This window comes from Triticum urartu, chromosome 2A (genome assembly GCF_056163025.1).
Source record: "Triticum urartu cultivar PI428250 chromosome 2A, HENAU_Tu73, whole genome shotgun sequence".
NCBI lineage: Eukaryota > Viridiplantae > Streptophyta > Magnoliopsida > Poales > Poaceae > Triticum > Triticum urartu.
The window spans coordinates 375,676,249-375,697,812 of NC_141874.1; the positions used below are offsets into that span (position 1 = coordinate 375,676,249).

Below are 21,564 nucleotides of genomic sequence, written 5' to 3' on the forward strand. Positions count from 1 at the left end.
CGACCCTGGAACGCATGAAGAAGGCGATGGCGAAGGGCAAGAAGGCGGCAAGGGGGTCGTCGTCATGGTCTGGTCTGCCGCCTAGTTGGATCCAGGGAGACTGGATCAGCTCCACCGTCATGAAGGAAGACCTGGAGAACCTCGCCGCCGACGGCTTGATTGCTCATGGGTCCTAGAGGTTTCCAAAGGGGGGAACCGAGCCCCAGCCATGTGAGGGTGAGCGCGTCCTCCTCACCACCCACGTTGACCGAGGTTTCTCCCTGCCCCCGCATCCTTTGTTTCGGGGGGTTTTGAACTTCTTCGGTGCTCGTTTCCACCACTTTCCTCCCAACACAATCTCGTACCTTGCCGCATTTATTTCCATGCGCGAAAACTTCCTTGGGTGTCAGCCGCATAGGGGTCTGTTCAAACACATTTTCACCTACCGATCTTAGTCGGTGAAGAAAGCTAACCCATATGATGAAAAGACGCACGTGATCCAAATGTGCGGGGGGTTAGGGATCCAAATGAGATGTAGGAGTACTTTTCCCCCCATGACCTTTCCGGAGTCAGTTAGAGGATGGCAGTCGACTTGGTTCTACTGCAAAGACATCCCAACTCCTAGTCAGTCGACCAGCCTCCCCTCTTTCACTCTGGATAGACTCCGTCAACCTTCTTCATTGAAAGTAACCGCGTCGGAGAAGGGTGAGGTGTCCATGTTAGTCGACGCGGTCGTTGCATTAGTCCAGGGGGTGTGACCGGCATGGATCTGCTGGAGGTGTTTCTCAGTCGACGTATTCAACCTCTCCAAGATCATGACCACACAATGTGGATGTACTCGGGCACCGAAGACACCGCTCGGGTCCACCCGGAGGAGGTCGCCGGGGAGATGGTGGCTCAGTGGCTGCGAAGCATCACTGTAACAAGGATAACCCTGATGGAGCCAGAAGGATCTTGCCATTAGACACCAACAATGCTCCAGACGAGGTTAGGCTTGATTTACTGAGTGTTTTTTCAATACGCATTGTTCTTGAATCTGACTGATACTTGTAAGTTGTTTCTTGTAGGTTTTCACCAAGATGTACTCAATGCCGAACGGGGAGCAGTACCAAGAAGGAGTAGAGAGTGATGGTGAAAGCGCTGATTTTGAATATGCAAATGATAGCGAAGATGACAGCGAGTACTCTAGCAGTAGTGAAGAAGTCGATTCTCCGCCTGATGTCTACTACACAACCTTCTACTTGTAGACGTTGTTGGGCCTCCAAGTGCATAGGTTTGTAGGACAGTAACAAATTTCCCTCAAGTGGATGACCTAAGGTTTATCAATCCGTAGGACGCGTAGGATGAAGATGGTCTCTCTCAAGCAACCCTGCAACCAAATAACAAAGAGTCTCTTGTGTCCCCAACACACCCAATACAATGGTAAATTGTATAGGTGCACTAGTTCAGCGAAGAGATGGTGATACAAGTGCAATATGGATGGTAGATAAAGGTTTTTGTAATCTGAAAATAAAAAAATAGCAAGGTAACTAATGATAAAAGTGAGCACAAACGGTATTTCAATGCATTGAAACAAGGCTTAGGGTTCATACTTTCACTAGTGCAAGTTCTCTCAACAATAATAACACAATTGGATCACATAACTATCCCTCAACATGCAACAAACAGTCACTCCAAAGTCACTAATAGCGGAGAACGAACGAAGAGATTATGGTAGGGTACAAAACCACCTCAAAGTTACTCTTTCCAATCAACCCGTTGGGCTATTCCTATAAGTGTCACAAACAACCCTAGAGTTCGTACTAGAATAACACCTTAAGACACAAATCAACCAAAACCCTAATGTCACCTAGATACTCCAATGTCATCTCAAGTATCCGTGGGCATGATTATACGATATGCATCACACAATCTCACATTCATCTATTCAACCAACACATAGAACCTCAAAGAGTGCCCCAAAGTTTCTACCGGAGAGTTAAGATGAAAACGTGTGCCAACCCCTATGCATAGGTTCATGGGCGGAACCCGCAAGTTGATCACCAAACCATACATCAAGTGGATCAATAGAATACCCCATTGTCAACACGGTTATCCCACACAAGACATACATCAAGTGTTCTCAAATCCTTAAAGACTCAATCCGATAAGATAACTCCAAAGGGAAAACTCAATTCATCACAAGAGAGTAGAGGGGGAGAAACATCATAGGATCCAAATATAATAGCAAAGCTCGCGATACATCAAGATCGTACCACCTCAAGAACACGAGAGAGAGAGAGAGATCAAACACATAGCTACTGGTACATACCCTCAGCCCCGAGGGAGAACTACTCCCTCCTCGTCATGGAGAGCACCGGGATGATGAAGATGGCCACGGGAGAGGGATTCCCCCTCCGACAGGGTGCGAGAACGGGTCTAGATTGGTTTTCGGTGGCTACGGAGGCTTCTGGCGGCGGAACTCCCGATCTATTGTGCTCCCAAAGTTTTTAGGGTATATGGGTATATATGGGAGGAGGAAGTACGTCGGTGGACCTCTGGGCTATCCACGAGGTAGGGGGGCGCGCCCAGGGGGTGGGCGCGCCCCCCACCCTCGTGGGCAGCCCGGGACTCTCCTGGTCCAACTCCGATACTCCGTGGGCTTCTTCTGGTCCAAAAATAAGTTTCGTGAAGTTTCAGGTCAATTGGACTCCATTTGATTTTCCTTTTCTGCAATACTCTAAAACAAGGGAAAAAACCGAAACTGGCACTAGGCTCTAGGTTAATAGGTTAGTCCCAAAAATCATATAAAATAGCATATAAATGCATATAAAACATCCAAGGTTGATAATATAATAGCATGGAACAATAAAAAATTATAGATACGTTGGAGACGTATCACCGCCCCGCTCTGAACGATGTTCCGAATAGTCGCAAGACCCTGTGGGAGGATGTGGCAAAGCAGTTCTGTTGAGTGCGAAGATTCCGAAGCGCACTCGAACTTCAACCCCAGAGCCAATAGAGAGGGCCGCGAGGCAGGCCAAAGTTGTTCCACCGAAGCCTCGGAAGGTCCTGCCCAGGATCAAGGTGGCCTTGCCCGTTGCTTCAACGTAAGTGTTTCTTTTCCTTGTCTTTCGTTACCACTGTGAACTTCTTTACTTGCTTGATCGAGTGAAATTTGGAACTTTCAGTGCTGCTACTTTTGCAACATCTATGGATATCAACGAGGAGCGGGATTATGCGGAGACCGCAGACGCGGCCACCTCTCGGGCGGGTATGATTCCACGGTCATGCTTTTACTCTGTCAAATATTTTGATGGGCGACTGAAATCTTACTGTCGAGTGTTTTCAAGTGCCGACAAATGTTATCCAGCTTCCAGATGATGACGATGAGGATGTAACTCAAAGGAGTACATGGAGAAGGGGCAGAGCTTTGAGCAGGAGGGTACCTTCCAGCAAAGCCGCCTACGACTGATGATGGACTGACTGAAGGTGGTGTATGACATGATCTAGGCGGGTCTGATGATGGACTGACTGAAGGTGGTGTATGACACCAGCAAGGCCGCCTACGACGCCAGCTCTGCTCTCCAAGCCAATGTCCGAGTAAGTGGGAATATAAGTTGGTTTCCAATTGGCTTTTCCAGCTTGATCCTTGTTGTGTTAGGATATGCTACCTGAAAACCGCTGCTTTATTATTCGTAAGATGTCCGTTTTGGAAACTTTAATGTGCATATATCATGGGTCTGTGCCCTACATCTGTACACCCACTGTGTGTTTTTTCGTAGCTATGTAGATCTTCCACTCGAGTTTAGACAGGTCGTGTCGAGTGAAATATTGGTCTAGTCGGGGCACGTTGAGTGCAACCACTGGGTGTAGTCCCCGAGACCGTTGTCGGCTGTGGGCAGTCGACGGTGGTCTGAGAACAAATGTGTTTTCTTTCTTTCCACTTGGGCTGGGCGGACCATGCCAAGTGGGAAATCGAACCAGTGGAGGCACGCTAAGTGCACCCACTGGGTGTAGTCCCCGAGACTGCTTTTGAATGTTTGATTCGGCAGCCGTCTTAGAACTCTTTTGCCACAACAATCTAATCTTGCACTTTTTCACTCGGAAGTAACTGGTCTTTGTTTCTATCGATTGATTGGTCTTGTTGTTGATTGCAGAAATCTTGCGAACTTGGGGCCCAGTATGCTGCCTTGGAACAGGAGAAAATCCAACTCAAGCTTGACCCGGATCTCGCCAAGGAGAACCTGAAGAAGGCTCAAGATGAAGTGGCAATCATGGGAGGTAACAACTTGTCGATTGCGTTATTTTTCCTTTCTCATCCTCTTTTGAGACGAGTGAGTGATCCCACTCGAACAGATGTGCATAGTGAAAACCGTCAACTCCATGCCCGACTGAGGAATGTTGTTTCTTTAGACAAAATGAAGCAGGCCTTGGAGCAGAAGGACCATGATCTTGCAGGGGCGCAGAAGACGACGCGTGAGAAGACTGAACTAGTTGACAGGAAGCTAGCTTCAGTCTGTAAGTTGGAGGAGGAGAATGCCAAGCTGAAGACTGTTGTTGACTAGGCAAAGAAAGAAGCTACACAACTAAAGGAGGAGAAGGTGGTCCTGGTCGACAAAGTGGTTGTTCTCACTCGGAAGAGGGATGAACTGGAGGCTTAGCTTGGAGGTCTTGCCAAGAATATGTTCCTCATGCTCGAAGGTACTTTTCCTCATCCGACTGGGTTCAAAAAACTTCTTCACCATGTTGCTTGCCAATTCATTACTTTTCTTTGCATGTAGAGTTCTGCCAGAATTTCGAGGAGGAAACCGGGCGGATCGAGACGGGACTAGACCTCATCAACTCTCCTGTTGGAGACGAAGCTGCAATGAACGTGTTGCGACTCGAATCTGGCCTTGCTAGCGTCTTGAACTACATTGCTCGGCTAAAGGTCGCACTGACTCGGGTGGACAAGGAGCTATGGCCAAAGGACAATCTTCAAAATGACCTCGAGTCTCTGATGACTCGCCTCATTGACATCCCTGGTCGAGTGCAAGCTTGGAAGAAGTCAGTTGCTCATTGTGGAGCCGATGTGGCCTTATCACTCGTTCGAGCCCACTGCAAGGAGGCTAGGGAGGACAAGCTGAAGGCACTCCAGGTGGCTAACACAAAGAATCTCCAATTTGAAGACATTACGGAGACTTTTATCGATGCAGCCACTCGGATCGCTGACGGTATTTACTTGGACACCTTTGTCGAGCCAGCTAGCCCTCCTCCTGCCGAGTGAAAAACTTGATGATTTGAATACATTTGCCTAAGAATGCTGTGTGATCATGTAACCGTTAAACTCTTTTGGGCCTAACGCCCGAGTACTTTTGCTTGTGGTACTAAACCTCCCTGGACTTATCTGAACTTGGTCATTTTATTTAAATGCAATTTTCTCGCCTCCAATGTGTTTGGATTTTTTTTAACTTAGGTGAAGCAGGTTCATGGCTAAGCCCCCGAGTACAGGGCGGAGCGGAAGTTGTACTTGTGGCGCAGCTCAGAGTGCACCTCGTCGTACTTGTGGATTGCTTTCCCCGATTGGGAGGATTGCTCTCCACTCGGAGCATTTATGAAACTTAGGCGAGTACGGGGTCGCGGCTAAGTCCCCGAGCGAGAGGATTGCTCTCCACTCGGAATGTTCTTGAAACTTAGGCGAGTACGGGGTTGCAGCTAAGCCCCCGAGTGGGAGGATTGCTCTCCACTCGAAGTGTTCTTGAAACTTAGGTGAGTACGGGGTTGTAGCTAAGCCCCTGAGTGGGAGGATTGCTCTCCACTCAGAGTGTCTTTGAAACTTAGACAAGTGGGAGGATTGCTCTCCACTCGAAGTGTTTTTTTAAAACTTAGGCGAATCTGGTTCGCAGCTCAGCCCCCGAGTGAGAGGTTTTCTCTTCACTCGGAGTATTTTTGAAACTTAGGCGAGTACGGGGTCGCAGCTAAGCCCCCGAGTGGGAGGATTGCTCTCCTCTTGGAGTGTTTTTTGAAACTTAGGCGAATCTGGTTCACAGCTAAGCCCCTGAGTGAGAGGGTTGCTCTTCACTCGGAGTATTTTTGGAACTTAGGTGAGTACGGGTCGCAACTAAGCCCCCGAGTGGGAGGATTGTTCTCCAGTCGGAGTGTTTTTTGAAACTTAGGCAAATTTGGTTCGCAGCTAAGCCCCCGAGTGGGAGGATTGCTCTCCACTCGGAGTGTTTTTGAAACTTAGACGAGTGGGAGGATTGCTCTCCACTCAGAGTGTTTTTTTGAAACTTAGGCGAATCTGGTTCGCAGCTAAGCCCCCGAGTGAGAGGGTTGCTCTTCACTCGGAGTATTTTTGAAACTTAGGCAAGTATGGGGTCGCAGCTAAGCCCCTGAGTGGGAGGATTGCTCTCCACTCGGAGTGTTTTTTGAAACTTAGGCGAATCTGGTTCACAACTAAGCCCCGAGTGAGAGGGTTGCTCTTCACTCTGAGTATTTTTTATACTTAGGTGAGTACGGGGTCGCATCTCAGCCCCTGAGTGGGAGGATTGCTATCCACTGGGAGTGTTTTCTGAAACTTAGGCGAATCTGGTTCACAGCTAAGCCCCCGAGTGGGAGGATTGCTCTCCACTCAGAGTGTTTTTGAAACTTAGGCGAGTATGGGGTCGCAGCTAAGCCCCCGAGTGGGAGGATTTCTCTCCACTCTAAGTGTTTTTGAAACTTAGGAGAGTACGGAGTCACAGCTAAGGCCCTGAGTGGGAGGATTTCTCTCCACTCGGAGTGTTTTTGAAACTTAGGCGAGTACGGAGTCATAGCTAAGCCCCCGAGTGGAGCATTGCTCTCCACTCGGAGTGTTTTTTTGAAACTTAGGCAAATCAGGTTCGGGGCTAAGCCACCCACTGGGGGATTTGGACACACGTTTATGCGAAAACAATCATTAGGAGACTGCGGAAATCATGTCTTTGATAAACAATCTGAAATTATTCTTATTACATCTCGACGATCCAAGTGCTCAGGTATAAAAGCGGCGGAGCAGATCTGCGTTCCAAGAGCACGGCTCATCCTTCTTCTTGGCTACATTGTAAAGGTGATATGCTCCATTGTGGATCACCTTGGTGACGATGAAGGGGCCTTCCTAGGCAGGGGCGAGCTTATGACGCCGTTGCTGATCTACTCGGAGCACAATATCTCCTTCTTTAAATGCTTGACCTTTGACGTTTTGGGTGTGGAATCGACGCAGGTCTTGCTGATAGATGGTCGACCGGATCAAAGCCATCTCTCGATCTTCCTCTAGGAGATCAACGGCGTCCTGATGTGCCTACTCTGCCTTGGCTTCTGAGAAGAGTTCCACTCGTGGGGCATTGTGAAGTAGATCACTTGGAAGCATGGCTTCAGCCCCATACACCATGAATAAAGTGGTTCGATCAGTCGACAAATTGGGAGTCGTCCTCAATCCCCATAGAACAGACGACAACTCAGTCACCCAAGCTCCAGCTGCATGCTTGAGGTCGCGCATCAATCAAGGTTTCAACCCTTGGAGGATCAAACCATTTGCTCTTTCAGCTTGTCCATTTGACTGTGGGTGGGCAACAAATGCATAGTCGGCCCAAGTACCTTGGGAAGCGTAGAATGCTCTGAACTCATTAGAATCAAAGGTTGAGCCGTTATCCATGATGATGTTGTGCAGAACTCCGTATCGAAACACCAACTCTCTGATAAAACTGATTGTTGTGCTTGAGTCCAGATTCTTGATAGGTTTGGCTTCAATCCACTTAGTGAACTTGTCGACTGCCATGAGCAGATGAGTGAAGCCACTTATGCCGGTCCTTAGAGGCCCAATCATGTCCAGTCCCCACACAGCAAATGGCCAAACGAGTGGGATAGTCTTCAAAGCTGATGCAGGTTTGTGGGACATGTTCGAGTAAAACTGGCAACCTTCACACTTCTCGATGATCTCCTTAGCCATTTCATTTGCTTGCAGCCAGTAGAATCATGCTCAGTATTCTTTGGCCATGATGGTCCGAGAGGACTGATACGTCTCCAACGTATCTATAATTTTTGATTATTCCATGCTATTATATTATCAATCGTGAATGTTTTATATGCATTTATATGCTATTTTATATGATTTTTGGGACTAACCTATTAAGATAGAGTCCAGTGCCAGTTTCTGTTTTTTTTTCTTGTTTTTGAATATCGCAGAAAAGGAAAACCAAATGGAGTCGAATTGACCTGAAATTTCATGGAGATTATTTTTGGACCAGAAGAAGCCCACGGAGTACCGGAGATGGGCCAGAAGAGTCCTGTGCCCCCCTACCTCGTGGCCGCCTCGGAGACCCCCCTGACTTGTTCCCGACGCCAAAACCTCTTATATATACCCAAACTTGTAGAACATAACCTAGATCGGGAGTTCCACTGCCGCAAGCCTCTCTAGCCACCGAAAACCAATCTAGACCCGTTCCGGCACCCTGCCGGAGGGGGGAATCCCTCTCCGGTGGCCATCTTCATCATCCTGGCGCTCTCCATGACGAGGAGGGAGTAGTTCACCCTTGGGGCTGACGGTATGTACTAGTAGCTATGTGTTTGATCTCTCTCTCTCTCTCTCTCGTGATCTTGATTCGGCACGATCTTGATGTATCATGATCTTTGCTATTATAGTTGGATCTTATGATGTTTCTCCCCCTCTGCTCTCTTGTAATGGCTTGAGTTTTCCCTTTGAAGTTATCTTATCAGACTGAGTCTTTAAGGATTTGAGAACACTAGATGTATGTCTTGCATGTGCTTATCTGTGGTGACAATGGGATATCAAGTGATCCACTTGATGTATGTTTTGGTGATCAACTTGCGAGTTCCATGACCTCGTGAACTTATGCATAGGGGTTGGCACACGTTTTCGTCTTGACTCTCCGGTAGAAACTTTGGGACACTCTTTGAAATTCTTTGTGTTGGTTGAATAGATGAATCTGAGATTGTGTGATGCATATTGTATAACCATACCCATGGATACTTGAGGTGACATTGGAGTATCTAGGTGACATTATGGTTTTGGTTGATTTGTGTCTTAAGGTGTTATTCTAGTACGAACTCTAGGATAGATTGAACGAAAAGAATAGCTTCGTGTTATTTTACTACGGTCTCTTGAATAGATCGATCATAAAGGATAATTTTGAGGTGGTTTCGTGCCCTATAATAATCTCTTCGTTTGTTCTCCGCTATTAGTGACTTTGGAGTGACTCTTTGTTGCATCTTGAGGGATAGTTATATGATCCAATTATGTTATTATTGTTGAGAGAACTTGCACTAGTGAAAGTATGAACCCTAGGCCTTGTTTCCTAGCATTGCAATACCGTTTACGTTCACTTTTATCGCTTGCTACCTTGCTGTTTTTATAATTTCAGATTACAAAAACCTATATCTACCATCCATATTGCACTTGTGGCACCATCTCTTCGCCGAACTAGTGCACCTATACAATTTGCCATTGTATTGGGTGTGTTGGGGACACAAGAAACTCTTTGTTAGTTGGTTGCAGGGTTGTTTGAGAGATACCATCTTCATCCTACGCCTCCCACGGATTTATAAACCTTAGGTCATCCACTTGAGGGAAATTTGCTACTGTCCTACAAACCTCTGCACTTGGAGGCCCAACAACGTCTACAAGAAGAAGGTTGTGTGGTAGACATCAAGCTCTTTTCTGGCGCCGTTGCCAGGGAGGTTAGCGCTTGAAGGTATATCTTTGGATCTTGCAATCAAATCTTTTAGTTTCTTGTTTTATCACTAGTTTAGTCTATAAAAGAAAACGACAAAAAAATGGAATTGAGGTTACTGCATAGCTTCATCTTTTTAATGTCTTTCGTGAAAACTACAAAAAAAAAGTTGTTTTGGAAGACTGTCAACTTTAGGAAGTAATGATCCCACTATTTTGGAGGGTGTTGAATCTTATTTTGATAATTATGAAAGTGGGTTTGGAGAGGTCATGACTTTAGTTAATGTTAATCCCACTATTTTGGAAGAGTGACAACTTTGCATACATGTGGATCGTGTTAAGAATATGTTTTGTGATATCTATATTGTTGAATTTGATTATGATCCTACATGTAATTATTATGAGGGAGGAACATATTCTTGTAGGAATTGCAATAATATCAAGTTTCCTCTCTATGTGTTGAAAATCTTGAAGATATGCTTGTTTTACCTTCCTATGCAAGTTGATTCTTGTTCCCACAAGTTGTTTGCTCACAAAATCCCTATGCATAGGAAGTGGGTTAGACTTAACTGTGCTAATAATATTCTCCATGATGCTCTCTTTATGTTTCAATTCTTATCTTTTATGTGAGCATCACTGAAATCATCATGCCTAGCTAGGGCGTTAAACGATAGCGCTTGTTGGGAGGCAACCCAATTTTATTTTTGTTCCTTGATTTTTGTTCCTGTTTATTAATAAATAAATCATCTATCCTCTGTTATGATTTTGTTTTTATGTTTTAATTTGTGTTTGTGCCAAGTAAAGTATTTATGATCTTATTGGGTGATTGTTTTTTCGATCTTGCTGATAAAAACAGAAAGTATGAGCTCACGAGAATAATTTTCATTGTTTACCAGAGAGCGCTAAAATACCAATTCTACTTGAAGTAGATTAATAAACAAATTTCCTAGGACTTCCTAATTTCTCAGGATTTTGGGAGTTACATAAGTATTCGAAACCTACAGATTACTACAGATTGTTCTGTTTTTGACAGATTCTGTTTTCTATGTGTTGTTTGCTTATTTTGATGAATCTATGAGTAGTATCGGAAGGTATGAACCATAGAAAAGTTGGAATACAGTAGATATTACACCAATATGAATTTATAATGAGTTCACAACAGTACCTAAGTGGTGATTTATTTTCTTATACTAACGGAGCGTACGAGTTTTCTGTTGAGTTTTGTGTTGTGAAGTTTTCAAGTTTTGGGTAAAGATTCGATGGACTATGGAATAAGGAGTGGCAAGAGACTAATCTTGGGGATGCCCAAGGCACCCCAAGGTAATATTCAAGGACAACCAAGAGCCTAATCTTGGGGATGCCCCGGATGGCATCCCCTCTTTCGTCTTCGTTCATCTGAAACTTTACTTGGAGCTATATTTTTATTCACCACATGAATGTGTTTTGCTTGGAGCGTCATTTTATTTTCTTTTGTTTTGCTTGCTGTTTGAATAATATCCCAAGATCTGAAATTATTAAATTTCAGAGAGTCTTCATATAGTTGCATAATCATTCGACTACTCATTGATCTTCACTTATATCTTTTGGAGTAGTTTGTCATTTGCTCTAGTGCTTCACTTATATCTTTTTAGAGCACGGCGGTAGTTTTATTTTGAAGAAATAGATGACATCTCATGCTTCATTTATATTATTTTGAGAGTCTCTTAGAACAGCACGGTAATTTGCTTTGGCTATAAAATTAGTCCTAATATGATAGGCATCCAAGATGGGTATAATAAAAACTTTCATATAGACTGCATTGAATACTATGAGAAGTTTGATACTTGATGATTGTTTTGAGACATGAAGATGGTGATATTAGAGTCGTGCTAGTTGAGTAATTGTGAAATTTAGAAATACTTGTGTTGAGGTTTGCAAGTCCCGTAGCATGCACGTATGGTAGCCGTTGTGTGACAAATTTGAAGCATGAGGTGTTCTTTGATTACCTTCCTTATGAGTGGCGGTTGGAGACGAGTGATGGTCTTTTCCTACCAATCTATCCCCCTAGGAGCATGCGCATAGTTCTTGGTTTTGAGGACTTGTAGATTTTTGCAATAAGTATGTGAGTTCTTTATGACTAATGTTGAGTCCATGGATTATACGCACTCTCACCCTTCCATCATTGCTAGCCTTTTTGGTACCGTGCATTGCCCTTTCTCACCTCGAGAGTTGGTGAAAACTTCGTCGGTGCATCCAAACCCCGTGATATGATACGCACTATCACACATAAGCCTCCTTATATCTTCCTAAAAACGGCCACCATACCTACCTATTATGGCATTTCCATAGCCATTCCGAGATATATTGCCATGCAACTTTCCACCGTTCTGTTTATTATGACACGCTTCATCATTGTCATATTACCTTGCATGATCATGTAGTTGACATCGTATTTGTGGCAAGGCCACCATGCATAATTTTTCATACATGTCACTCTTGATTCATTGCCCATCCCGGTACACCGCCGGAGGCATTCATATAGAGTCATACTTTGTTCTAGTATCGAGTTGTAATCTTTGAGTTGTAAATAAATATAAGTGTGATGATCATCATTAATAGAGCATTGTCCCCAAAAAAAGGGGAAGGCCAAATGAAAAAAAAGGCCAAATAAAAAAGAGAAAATAAAAGGGACAATGCTACTATACTTTTTCCACACTTGTGCTTCAAAGTAGCACCATGATCTTCATGATAGAGAGTCTCTTATATTGTCACTTTCATATACTAGTGGGAATTTTTCATTATAGAACTTGGCTTGTATATTCCAACAATGGGCTTCCTCAAATGCCCTAGGTCTTCGTTAGCAAGCAAGTTGGATGCACACCCACTTAGTTTCTTTTGTTGAGCTTTCATACATTTATAGCTCTAGTGCATCCGTTGCATGGCAATCCCTACTCCTCTCATTGACATCAATAGATGGGCATCTCCATAGCCCGTTGATTAGCCACGCCAATGTGAGACATTCTCCTTTTTTGTCTTCTCCACACAACCTCCATCATCATATTCTATTCCACCCATAGTGCTATGTCCATGGCTCGCACTCATGTATTGCGTGAAAGTTGAAAAAGTTTGAGAATACTAAAGTATGAAACAATTGCTTGGCTTGTCATCGGGGTTGTGCATGATGGGAGCATTTTGTGTGACGAAAATGAAGCATGGCCAAACTATATGATTTTGTAGGGATGAGCTTTCTTTGGCTATGTTATTTTGGGAAGACATAATTGCTTGGTTAGTATGCTTGAAGTATAATTGTTTTATGTCAATATTAAACTTTTGTCTTGAATCTTTCAGATCTGAATATTCTTGCCACAGTAAAGAAGATTACATTGATGAATATGTTAGGTAGCATTCCACACCAAAAAATTTGTTTTTATCATTTACCTACTCGAGGATGAGTAGGAATTAAGCTTGGGGATGCTTGATGCGTCTCCAACTTATATATAATTTTTGATTGTTCCATGCTATTATATTCTGAATCGTGGATGTTTTATATGAATTTTTATGCTATTTTATATGATTTTTGGGACTAACCTATTAACCTAGAGCCTAGTGCCAGTTTCTGTTTTTTCCTTGTTTTTGAGTATCGCAGAAAAGGAAAACCAAACGGAGTCCAATTAACCTGAAATTTCACGGAGATTATTTTTGGACCAGAAGAAGCCCACGGAGTATCGGAGATGGGCCAGAAGATTCCCACACCCCCTACCTCGTGGCCGCCTCGGAGACCCCCATGACTTGTTCTCGACGCCAAAACCTCTTATATATAGCCAAACTTCCAGAACATAACCTAGATCGGGAGTTCCGCTGCTACAAGCCTTTATAGCCACCGAAAACCAATCTAGAGCCGTTCTGGCACCCTGCCGGTGGGGGGAATCCCTCTCCGGTGGCCATATTCATCATCCCGGCGCTCTCCATGACGAGGAGGGAGTAGTTCACCCTCAGGGCTGAGGTTATGTACCAGTAGCTATGTGTTAGATCTCTCTCTCGCGTGATCTTGATTCGACACGATCTTGATGTATCGTGAGCTTTTCTATTATAGTTGGATCTTATGATGTTTCTCCCCCTCTACTCTCTTGTAATGGATTGAGTTTTCCCTTTGAATTTATCTTATCGGATTGAGTCTTTAAGGATTTGAGAACACTTGATGTATGTCTTGCATGTGCTTATATGTGGTGACAATGGGATATCACGTGATCCACTTGATGTATGTTTTGGTGATCAACTTGCGAGTTCCGTGACCTGGTGAAGTCATGCATAGGGGTTGGCACACATTTTCGTCTTGACTCTCCGGTAGAAACTTTGGGGCACTCTTTGAAGTTCTTTGTGTTGGTTGAATAGATGAATCTGAGATTGTGTGATGCATAACGTATAACCATACCCACGGATACTTGAGGTGACATTGGAGTATCTAGGTGACATTAGGGTTTTGGTTGATTTGTGTCTTAAGATGTTATTCTAGTATGAACTCTAGGATGCATTGAACAGAAAGAATAGCTTCGTGCTATTTTACTACGGACTCTTGTATAGATTGATCAGAAAGGATAACTTTGAGGTGGTTTCGTACCCTACAATAATCTCTTTGTTTGTTCTCCTCCATTAGTGACTTTGGAGTGACACTTTGTTGCATGTTGAGGGATAGTTATATGATCCAATTACGTTATTATTGTTGAGAGCACTTGCACTAGTGAAAGTATGAACCCTAGGCCTTGTTTCCTAGCATTGCAATACCATTTACGCTCACTTTTATCGCTTTCTACCTTGCTGTTTTTATAATTTCAGATTACAAAAACCTATATCTACCATCCATATTGCACTTGTATCACCATTGTAGCGACCCGACCTCAGACGGTCAAGTCTCCCTGTATCTGTGCTATCCCTGGATCGGTATGCTAGCACACACAGTACATCAATGTATATATCAAAGTGCAATCACATGTATAAGTAATGAAAAACTGATATATACCTTATGAATCTCAGCAGAAATAGGAAAATGGGTGTGGAGTCCCATCAACGCCATCGGCAAGTTGAGTGGGGACCATAACCCTATCGTATCACTTAATCGTCGGATAATCCATGCAACATAATATGTTGCAGCCGTGCAGGTAAGTACGTTGAATGTACTGACAAGTCACACCACAAGAGATGAATAAATGTACTATTTATACATGCAATATGGCTGGTGGATGATTCTAAATTTAATTTGCATAAAGCTGATTTTTCCCTATCATCAAAAAAAATTATCATATTGTTACTACATAATTCATCATAATATGATTGAGATGGTTGCTCCATTCAATCTATACCCAAATTCATTAAAACCCATTAGATTATTTAGAGTGATGAGACTGCTCAATTCCCACTTTCCAGATGCTCAAATTGTCCATAACTGGGGACACGGCTAATCGATTAGTTTTACACTCTGCAGAGTTTTGCACACTTTTCCCCACAAGACTCGATCACCTCCTTTGTAGTCCTCGCACTACCTGGTGTTTGAGAGCCGGAAGATCGAGACAGTCTTTCTGAAGTGTTCCCTCTTAACCCTGGGTAGACCGGCACACCTATATGTATAACTACATCTGCTAGTCTACCACTGTAAGAGGTCACACAATGTACTCAACTAAGCCAGAGCCCATAATAGCTTGTGGCTGTGCAGGTAAGCTTCTGGTCATGAAAAATTGATGAATCCCTTTGAGCCTGTTTGGCAGTCCATAGGGTGATCACACGGTTACTCCGGGATCCCCTGGGCAAGTCCACTGGTTTCTCCAGGGTGCCCCTTACCAATCCACCCAGATGTGTGTTAATGTTTCCACCTTAAGGTTACCCTTAATTATTATATCACTCACAACTTTCATGATCTCACATACCAATCCCCGTCTACAATGGCATAGCAAAATCCTACAACGTTGGCGACAAAGAAGTAAAGGCTCAGACCTACCTCATTGCACTACTGGGTTTATAATATAGCCAACTAACATATTCATGCAAACCCTACATCAAAGGACTAAATGCATATATAAAACATAGGTATAAAAGAGCATGATCAAGATGTAACTTGCCTTGTACTGTTGATGAAGATGAAATATTCTATTGAGTCGTCTCTCCTTCTCGTTACGATATATCTAACGATATAAGAAAGTACTTTAACACACAATAACATCCAAATAAAGATCCAAATAAAATATTCAAATTACAATAAAAAATAACATTCCTACATAAGGTGTTAGGACTTGGTTACGGGTTGAGATAAGATCAAGAATGAAAATATGATATAGGTTTTGTTCTAGGGTTGGGTCAAAGTGAAGATCGCTGGTTGAAGAGTTGTGAGGCAAGGTTCTACGACAAAGTCTATAATGTAAATGGTAGTTGGAGTTTGTGGCATAAAGGTTTATGTTACAAAATGTATGTAACATCTCGTGAAGTCTAAATTTATATAATGATAGCATATGACCAGAGAGGTTCCTAATGATATTCTCAAGAAAACCGAATCATGAATCAAAATTAAACTAATGATGAAATTGAATTACGATAAAAGAAAAACTATATGAAGTGTTAAGGTTGAAACAATGGCTAGACATAGGTGAACAATTAGGAAAAATATTCTAACAGCAAGATATGAACCGAAAGATCAATTTTTGCTGAAGGAAACATTTTCAAAAGAATTACAGATTAATAGATATAGCAAAAATACTTAAATACAAATTTTAAATTTGTGTCAATTTAATTTACCAAAAGTGAAATATTTTTGTCTCATGATAAACTTCGTGTTTCAGCGAGTCCGTGGATATAAAATTTGTCGAATTTGGACTTACGGTCTAGGAGATATGAATTTTCGAAGTTTGAGTATTTTTCTGAAAAATAATTATGAGATTTACACATTGCTCACTGGAGTTTCGCCGAAGTTTCGTCGGAGTTGGAGAAGAAAAGGTAACGACATCAACGATTGGCCGAACGGCGGAGAAGAGGCCGAGGCGAACTTGGGAGATGCAGAGGTGAGACCGTCCTCGTCCTCGGGCGCGGTGGAGAAGCCGCCGGAGTTGCGAAAACAGGTAAATCCTGGCAAGCAATTCCTCTCGGAATAGAGCGATATAAAGAGGGGTTTTCAGGGAGAGGGATGAGGGCTTCGAGGCGCACCTAGGGGTCCTATTTATAGTGACCGAGGCAGCCGGTACAGGGAGATCAAACGAGCTCATTGTGGCCTCTAATGATGGATTGATTCCGGAACAATTAAGACATCAAAGTGGAATTTTAATCCTCTGAATGAGTTCTCCATGCAATACAAAAGATCTTTTGTGTTGATAAGAAGTGGAAAGAGCGAACGTTTCAAGTGCTAGAGGGAGAGGAAGATGTACAGGTGCCATGGCTGTTTTTGTTCTCCTCCAGATTGAAACGTACAGAGGAGGAAGAAGGGGTTCTTGGACTTGGGCTAAGGAAAAAATAAGATGGGCCTTAGTGGGGAACCAGGCCCAAGGGGAAAATGGAAAGAGAGAATGAAAAAAATAGAAGTGGGCATGGTCCAAATAGGCTTAGGACATAATTACAATATTAATATTTTTTGTGCAAAAGTTTTAAAATAGCAAATAAAATAAATGTTCACATACACGTAATTATAATTTGGTGCCTACAAAATATTATTTGTGTGCACAAGCTAGAATACGTTTTTATGGACATAAGGACAATTGTAAATTAACAAAAGGACAATTGTACCGTATTAAATATTTCCAAATATATTTTTGGAGAAGTCACATTATCTCCTCTCATTAAATTTTATTTGATTAATTTGGAAATATTTAAACGATAATAAAACTCCAAATAATATCATATTTCAATTGGGACTCCAAAATCCAAACAAACTCCATATGAAATATCCATCCTCCGCATTTGAGAAAGTCATCTTATTCTCACTCCAAAATTGTGATTATGGTTTCCAATATTTCAAAAAAGAGTCAAACAAAAATTAAAGCCCTTTGATTTTCTTGAATAAACTTCCCCAACCATAGTTTTCTTTATTGGAAAAAATGTTACCTTACTTTTATAACATGATTAGAAAAATTTTAAACAAGAACTCAAAATGTTTTAATTCTCGTGAAAATAAAATAATTTCACACAATCCATCACACAACAATCAAACAAACAATCCTATTTATTTATTTAATATAACATTCCAAAATATAGAATTTTGGAATGTTACAACCATCTCTTCGCCGAACTACTGTGCATATACAATTTACCATTGTATTGGGTGTGTTGGGGACACAAGAGACTCTTTGTTATTTGGTTGCAGGGTTGTTTGAGAGAGACCATCTTCATCCTATGCCTCCCACAGATTGATAAACCTTAGGTCATCCACTTGAGGGAATTTTGCTACTGTCCTACAAACCTCTGCACTTGGAGGCCCAACAACGTCTAAAAGAAGAAGGTTGTGTAGTAGACATCAAGGACGCATGGTGACCACAGGTCCCCGAGTGAATCTCATTCAAGATCAGTCAACCCTCTTCTGGAGAGATACATCGTTGAGCTACGCTAGTAACACTCTCTCTGAAAAGTTGTCCGCTTATTACTGTGAAGGCTTTGGATCTGCGAACGATCTGACGAGCCTCATCCTCATCCTCTGGGAGCTCCTGCCTGAGCAGATATGCAATATATGGCATTGTCCAGTCGGGGGTGATTACCAAAACTTCCATGATTAAGTCGACTACTGCTTGCACTTCGACCTCGATCGGATTGGTAGCACTTATTGGTTGTGGGGGATCCTCTTTAAAAGGATGTTCTTGCACTGACGGGGCGTGGAGATGCTCCGAGAAAACATTACTGGGAATAGGCTTTCGAGTGGAACCTATTTTCGCCAGATCATCAGTTGCTTGATTCTTGAGTCGGGGAACGTGTTGGAGCTCTAACCCTTCAAACTTCTTCTCCAACTTCCTTACTGCATTGCAGTATCCGGTCATGGCAAGACTCCGGACATCCCACTCTTTCATCACTTGATTAACCACCAAGTCCGAGTCGCCGTATACCATCAGGCGACAAACGTCGAGTGAAATGGCCATACGCAACCCGTAGAGAAGTGCTTCATACTCAGCTCCATTGTTGGAGGAATCAAAGTGAATCTGGAGAACATAGTTGAGTTTGTCGCCTCTTGGGCATACCAGGACCACTCCAACACTAGAACCATTTCACATCTTGGATCCATCAAAGAACATGGTCCAGTGTTCCAAGTGAACTTGAGTCGGCTGCTGCTGCTCAATCCACTCGGCCAGGAAATCTACGATTGCTTGAGATTTGATTGCCCTTTTAGCTTCAAACTTGATATCCAGAGGAAGAAGTTCAATTGCCCACTTAGCCACTCGACCGGTTGCATCTTGATTGTTCAGAATTTCCGACAACGGAGCGTTGCTAACGACTGAAATCGAGTGGTCTCCGAAGTAATGTGAAACTTTCTTCGCAGTCAAGTAAATTCCATAGACTAGCTTCTGGTAATGTGGATACCTTTGCTTAGATGGAATCGGGACTTCAGAAATGTAATACACTGGGCCTTGAACTTTATAGGCTTTGCCTTCTTCTTCTCGCTCGACTGTGCGCACTCTGCTGACAATTTGTCCAGTGGATGCAATATACAACAATAGAGGCTCTTTGCTAACGGGAGCAGCAAGCACTAGCTGGGTCGAAAGCAGGGCTTTGAGCTCGACAAACACTACTTCAGCTTCAGGAGTCCACTCAAATGTATCAGACTTTTTCATCAGTCAGTAAAGAGGCAATGCCTTTTCACCGAGACGAGAAATGAATCGACTTAACGTAGCTAGACAACCTGTAAGCTTCTGAACGTCATGCACACACACAGGGCATTTCCTTCAGAGAATTGCCCCAATCTTTTCTGGGTTTGCATCAATCCCTCGTTCGAAAACGGGAAAACCGAGTAATTTTCCTCCAAGGACTCTGAATGTGCAGTTTGATGGATTAAGCTTGATGTCATATCTTCTTAGATTGGCAAAGGTTTCAGTGAGGTCAATCAGCAGGTCGGAACTCTTGCGTGACTTGACCACGATATCGTCCATGTATGCCCCCACATTCTGAATGATTTGAATGAGCAGTCACTTCTGGATCATGCACATGAACGTGGCACTAGCATTCTTGAGACCAAAAGGCATGGTGACATGGCAAAAACACCCGAATGGGGTGATGAAGGCCGTTTTTATTTCATTGGGTCCATACTGTCGGATCTGATGGTACCCGGAATATGCATCCAAAAAATACAAACGTTCACACCCCGCAGTCGAGTCGACAATCTGATCGATGCGGGGGAGAGGGAAGTGATCTTTTAGGCAGGCCCGATTGATATGCTTGAAGTCAATACACATACGAAGTGAATCATCTTTCTTGGGGCCCATGACGACGTTGGCGAGCCACTCGGAGTGGTATATCTCGCATATGAACTCAGCTGACAGGAGCCGAGCCACTTCCTTGCCAATCGCCTTCCTCTTTTCCACGGCGGACCGACGGAGATGTTCTTTGACAGGTTTTGCTTTTGGGTCGACACACAAACGGTGCTCAGCCAGCCCCCTGGGTACACCCGGCATGTCAGATGGCTTCCATGCAAAGATGCCGCAGTTCTCACGGAGTAACTGGATGAGCGCTTCTTCCTATTTGTTGTCGAGTGTCGATGAAATGTGGGTCAGAGCAGGAGAGGGGTCTTTCGGGTGAATGTGGACTGGCTTTGTTTTGCCGACTGACTGAAATGCTGACTCTGACGCAGGCTTCTTGGCTCACAACAAATCACTCAGATAGGCATTTTTCTTGTATTCTTCCAGCTCCACCACTGCCATTTTCTCATCAGCAATTTTGGAGCCTTTCTAGAGGCACTCCTCCACTCTCTGCCTATTTCCCGTGACTGATCGCACCTCTGGGTCCAGGCATCTTCAACTTGAGATACATGTAACATGGTCGGACCATGAAACGAGCATATGCGGGCCTACCTAGAATAGCGTGATAGGCACTATGGAAATCCACTACCTCAAACATCAACTTTTCCTTGCGGTAATTCTTGGAATCACCGAAAATCACATCAAGAGAAATCTGTCCGAGTGACTTTGCCTTCTTTCCGGTGATGACACCATGGAACTGCATGTTGGTCTTGCTGAGTTTGGACATCGGAATGCCCATCCCTTGGAGGGTCTTAGCGTATGGAATGTTCAGACCACTGCCACCATCCATAAGAACTTTAGTCAGTTGGGTGCCCCCAACGACTGGGTCGACCACCAATGCTTGCCACCTAGGGGTGGCAACATGTGTTGGGTGATCCTACTGGTCGAATGTAATGGGAGTTTTAGACCACTTCAAGCACGTCGTAGTTGCCGGAGCAACCATGTTCAATTCTCTGTTGATTACTTTCAGTCGACTTTTGCTCTCGACATCAGCAAGAATCACCAAGGTAGCATTGACCTTAGGGTAACTATCGTCTTCTTCTTTATCTTCATCCTTATTAGAGTCCTTCTCACTGGGCTGACCCTCTCTGAACTGCTAAATCAGGAGTCGACATTGTCGAGTGGTATGCTTGGGCAAAATTAAGTTACCTTGTTCATCTTTCTTCGTGTGAATATGACACGCCAAATCCAAGACGTCTTGTCCTAACTGATCTTTCACTTTTTGGAAACCCACGGCCCCTTGGGCTTTCCTTTAAACTTCCCTTGTGCATTCAGAACTGCGGTTTCGGCGGGACCTGCAGGCTTAGCTTTACGTTTTTCTTTCCGACTAGTGTCTCCACCTCCGGTGTCCTGGTCGACCGGTTTCCCCTTTCCATTGAAGAGTCGGTCTTCCTCTTTGCTATTTACACACCGAGTGGCTATTTCCGTCATTCTGCTTAGAGGCATATCTCCGGAACAACCGAATTTCAG

General features: G+C 43.5%; 1 protein-coding gene across 1 annotated transcript; it reads left to right on the top strand.

Moving 5' to 3' along the window:
• The first annotated feature begins 742 nt into the window (after nucleotides 1–742).
• On the top strand, nucleotides 743–5,227 carry LOC147985158 (uncharacterized). The gene is made up of 5 exons (XM_087541438.1): nucleotides 743–898; nucleotides 1,047–1,159; nucleotides 3,516–3,561; nucleotides 4,119–4,242; nucleotides 4,743–5,227. Exons 1-5 carry the CDS (start codon nucleotides 743–745, stop codon nucleotides 5,225–5,227), a joined length of 924 nt encoding a protein of 307 aa, XP_087397564.1.
• Nucleotides 5,228–21,564: the final 16,337 nt, after the last annotated feature.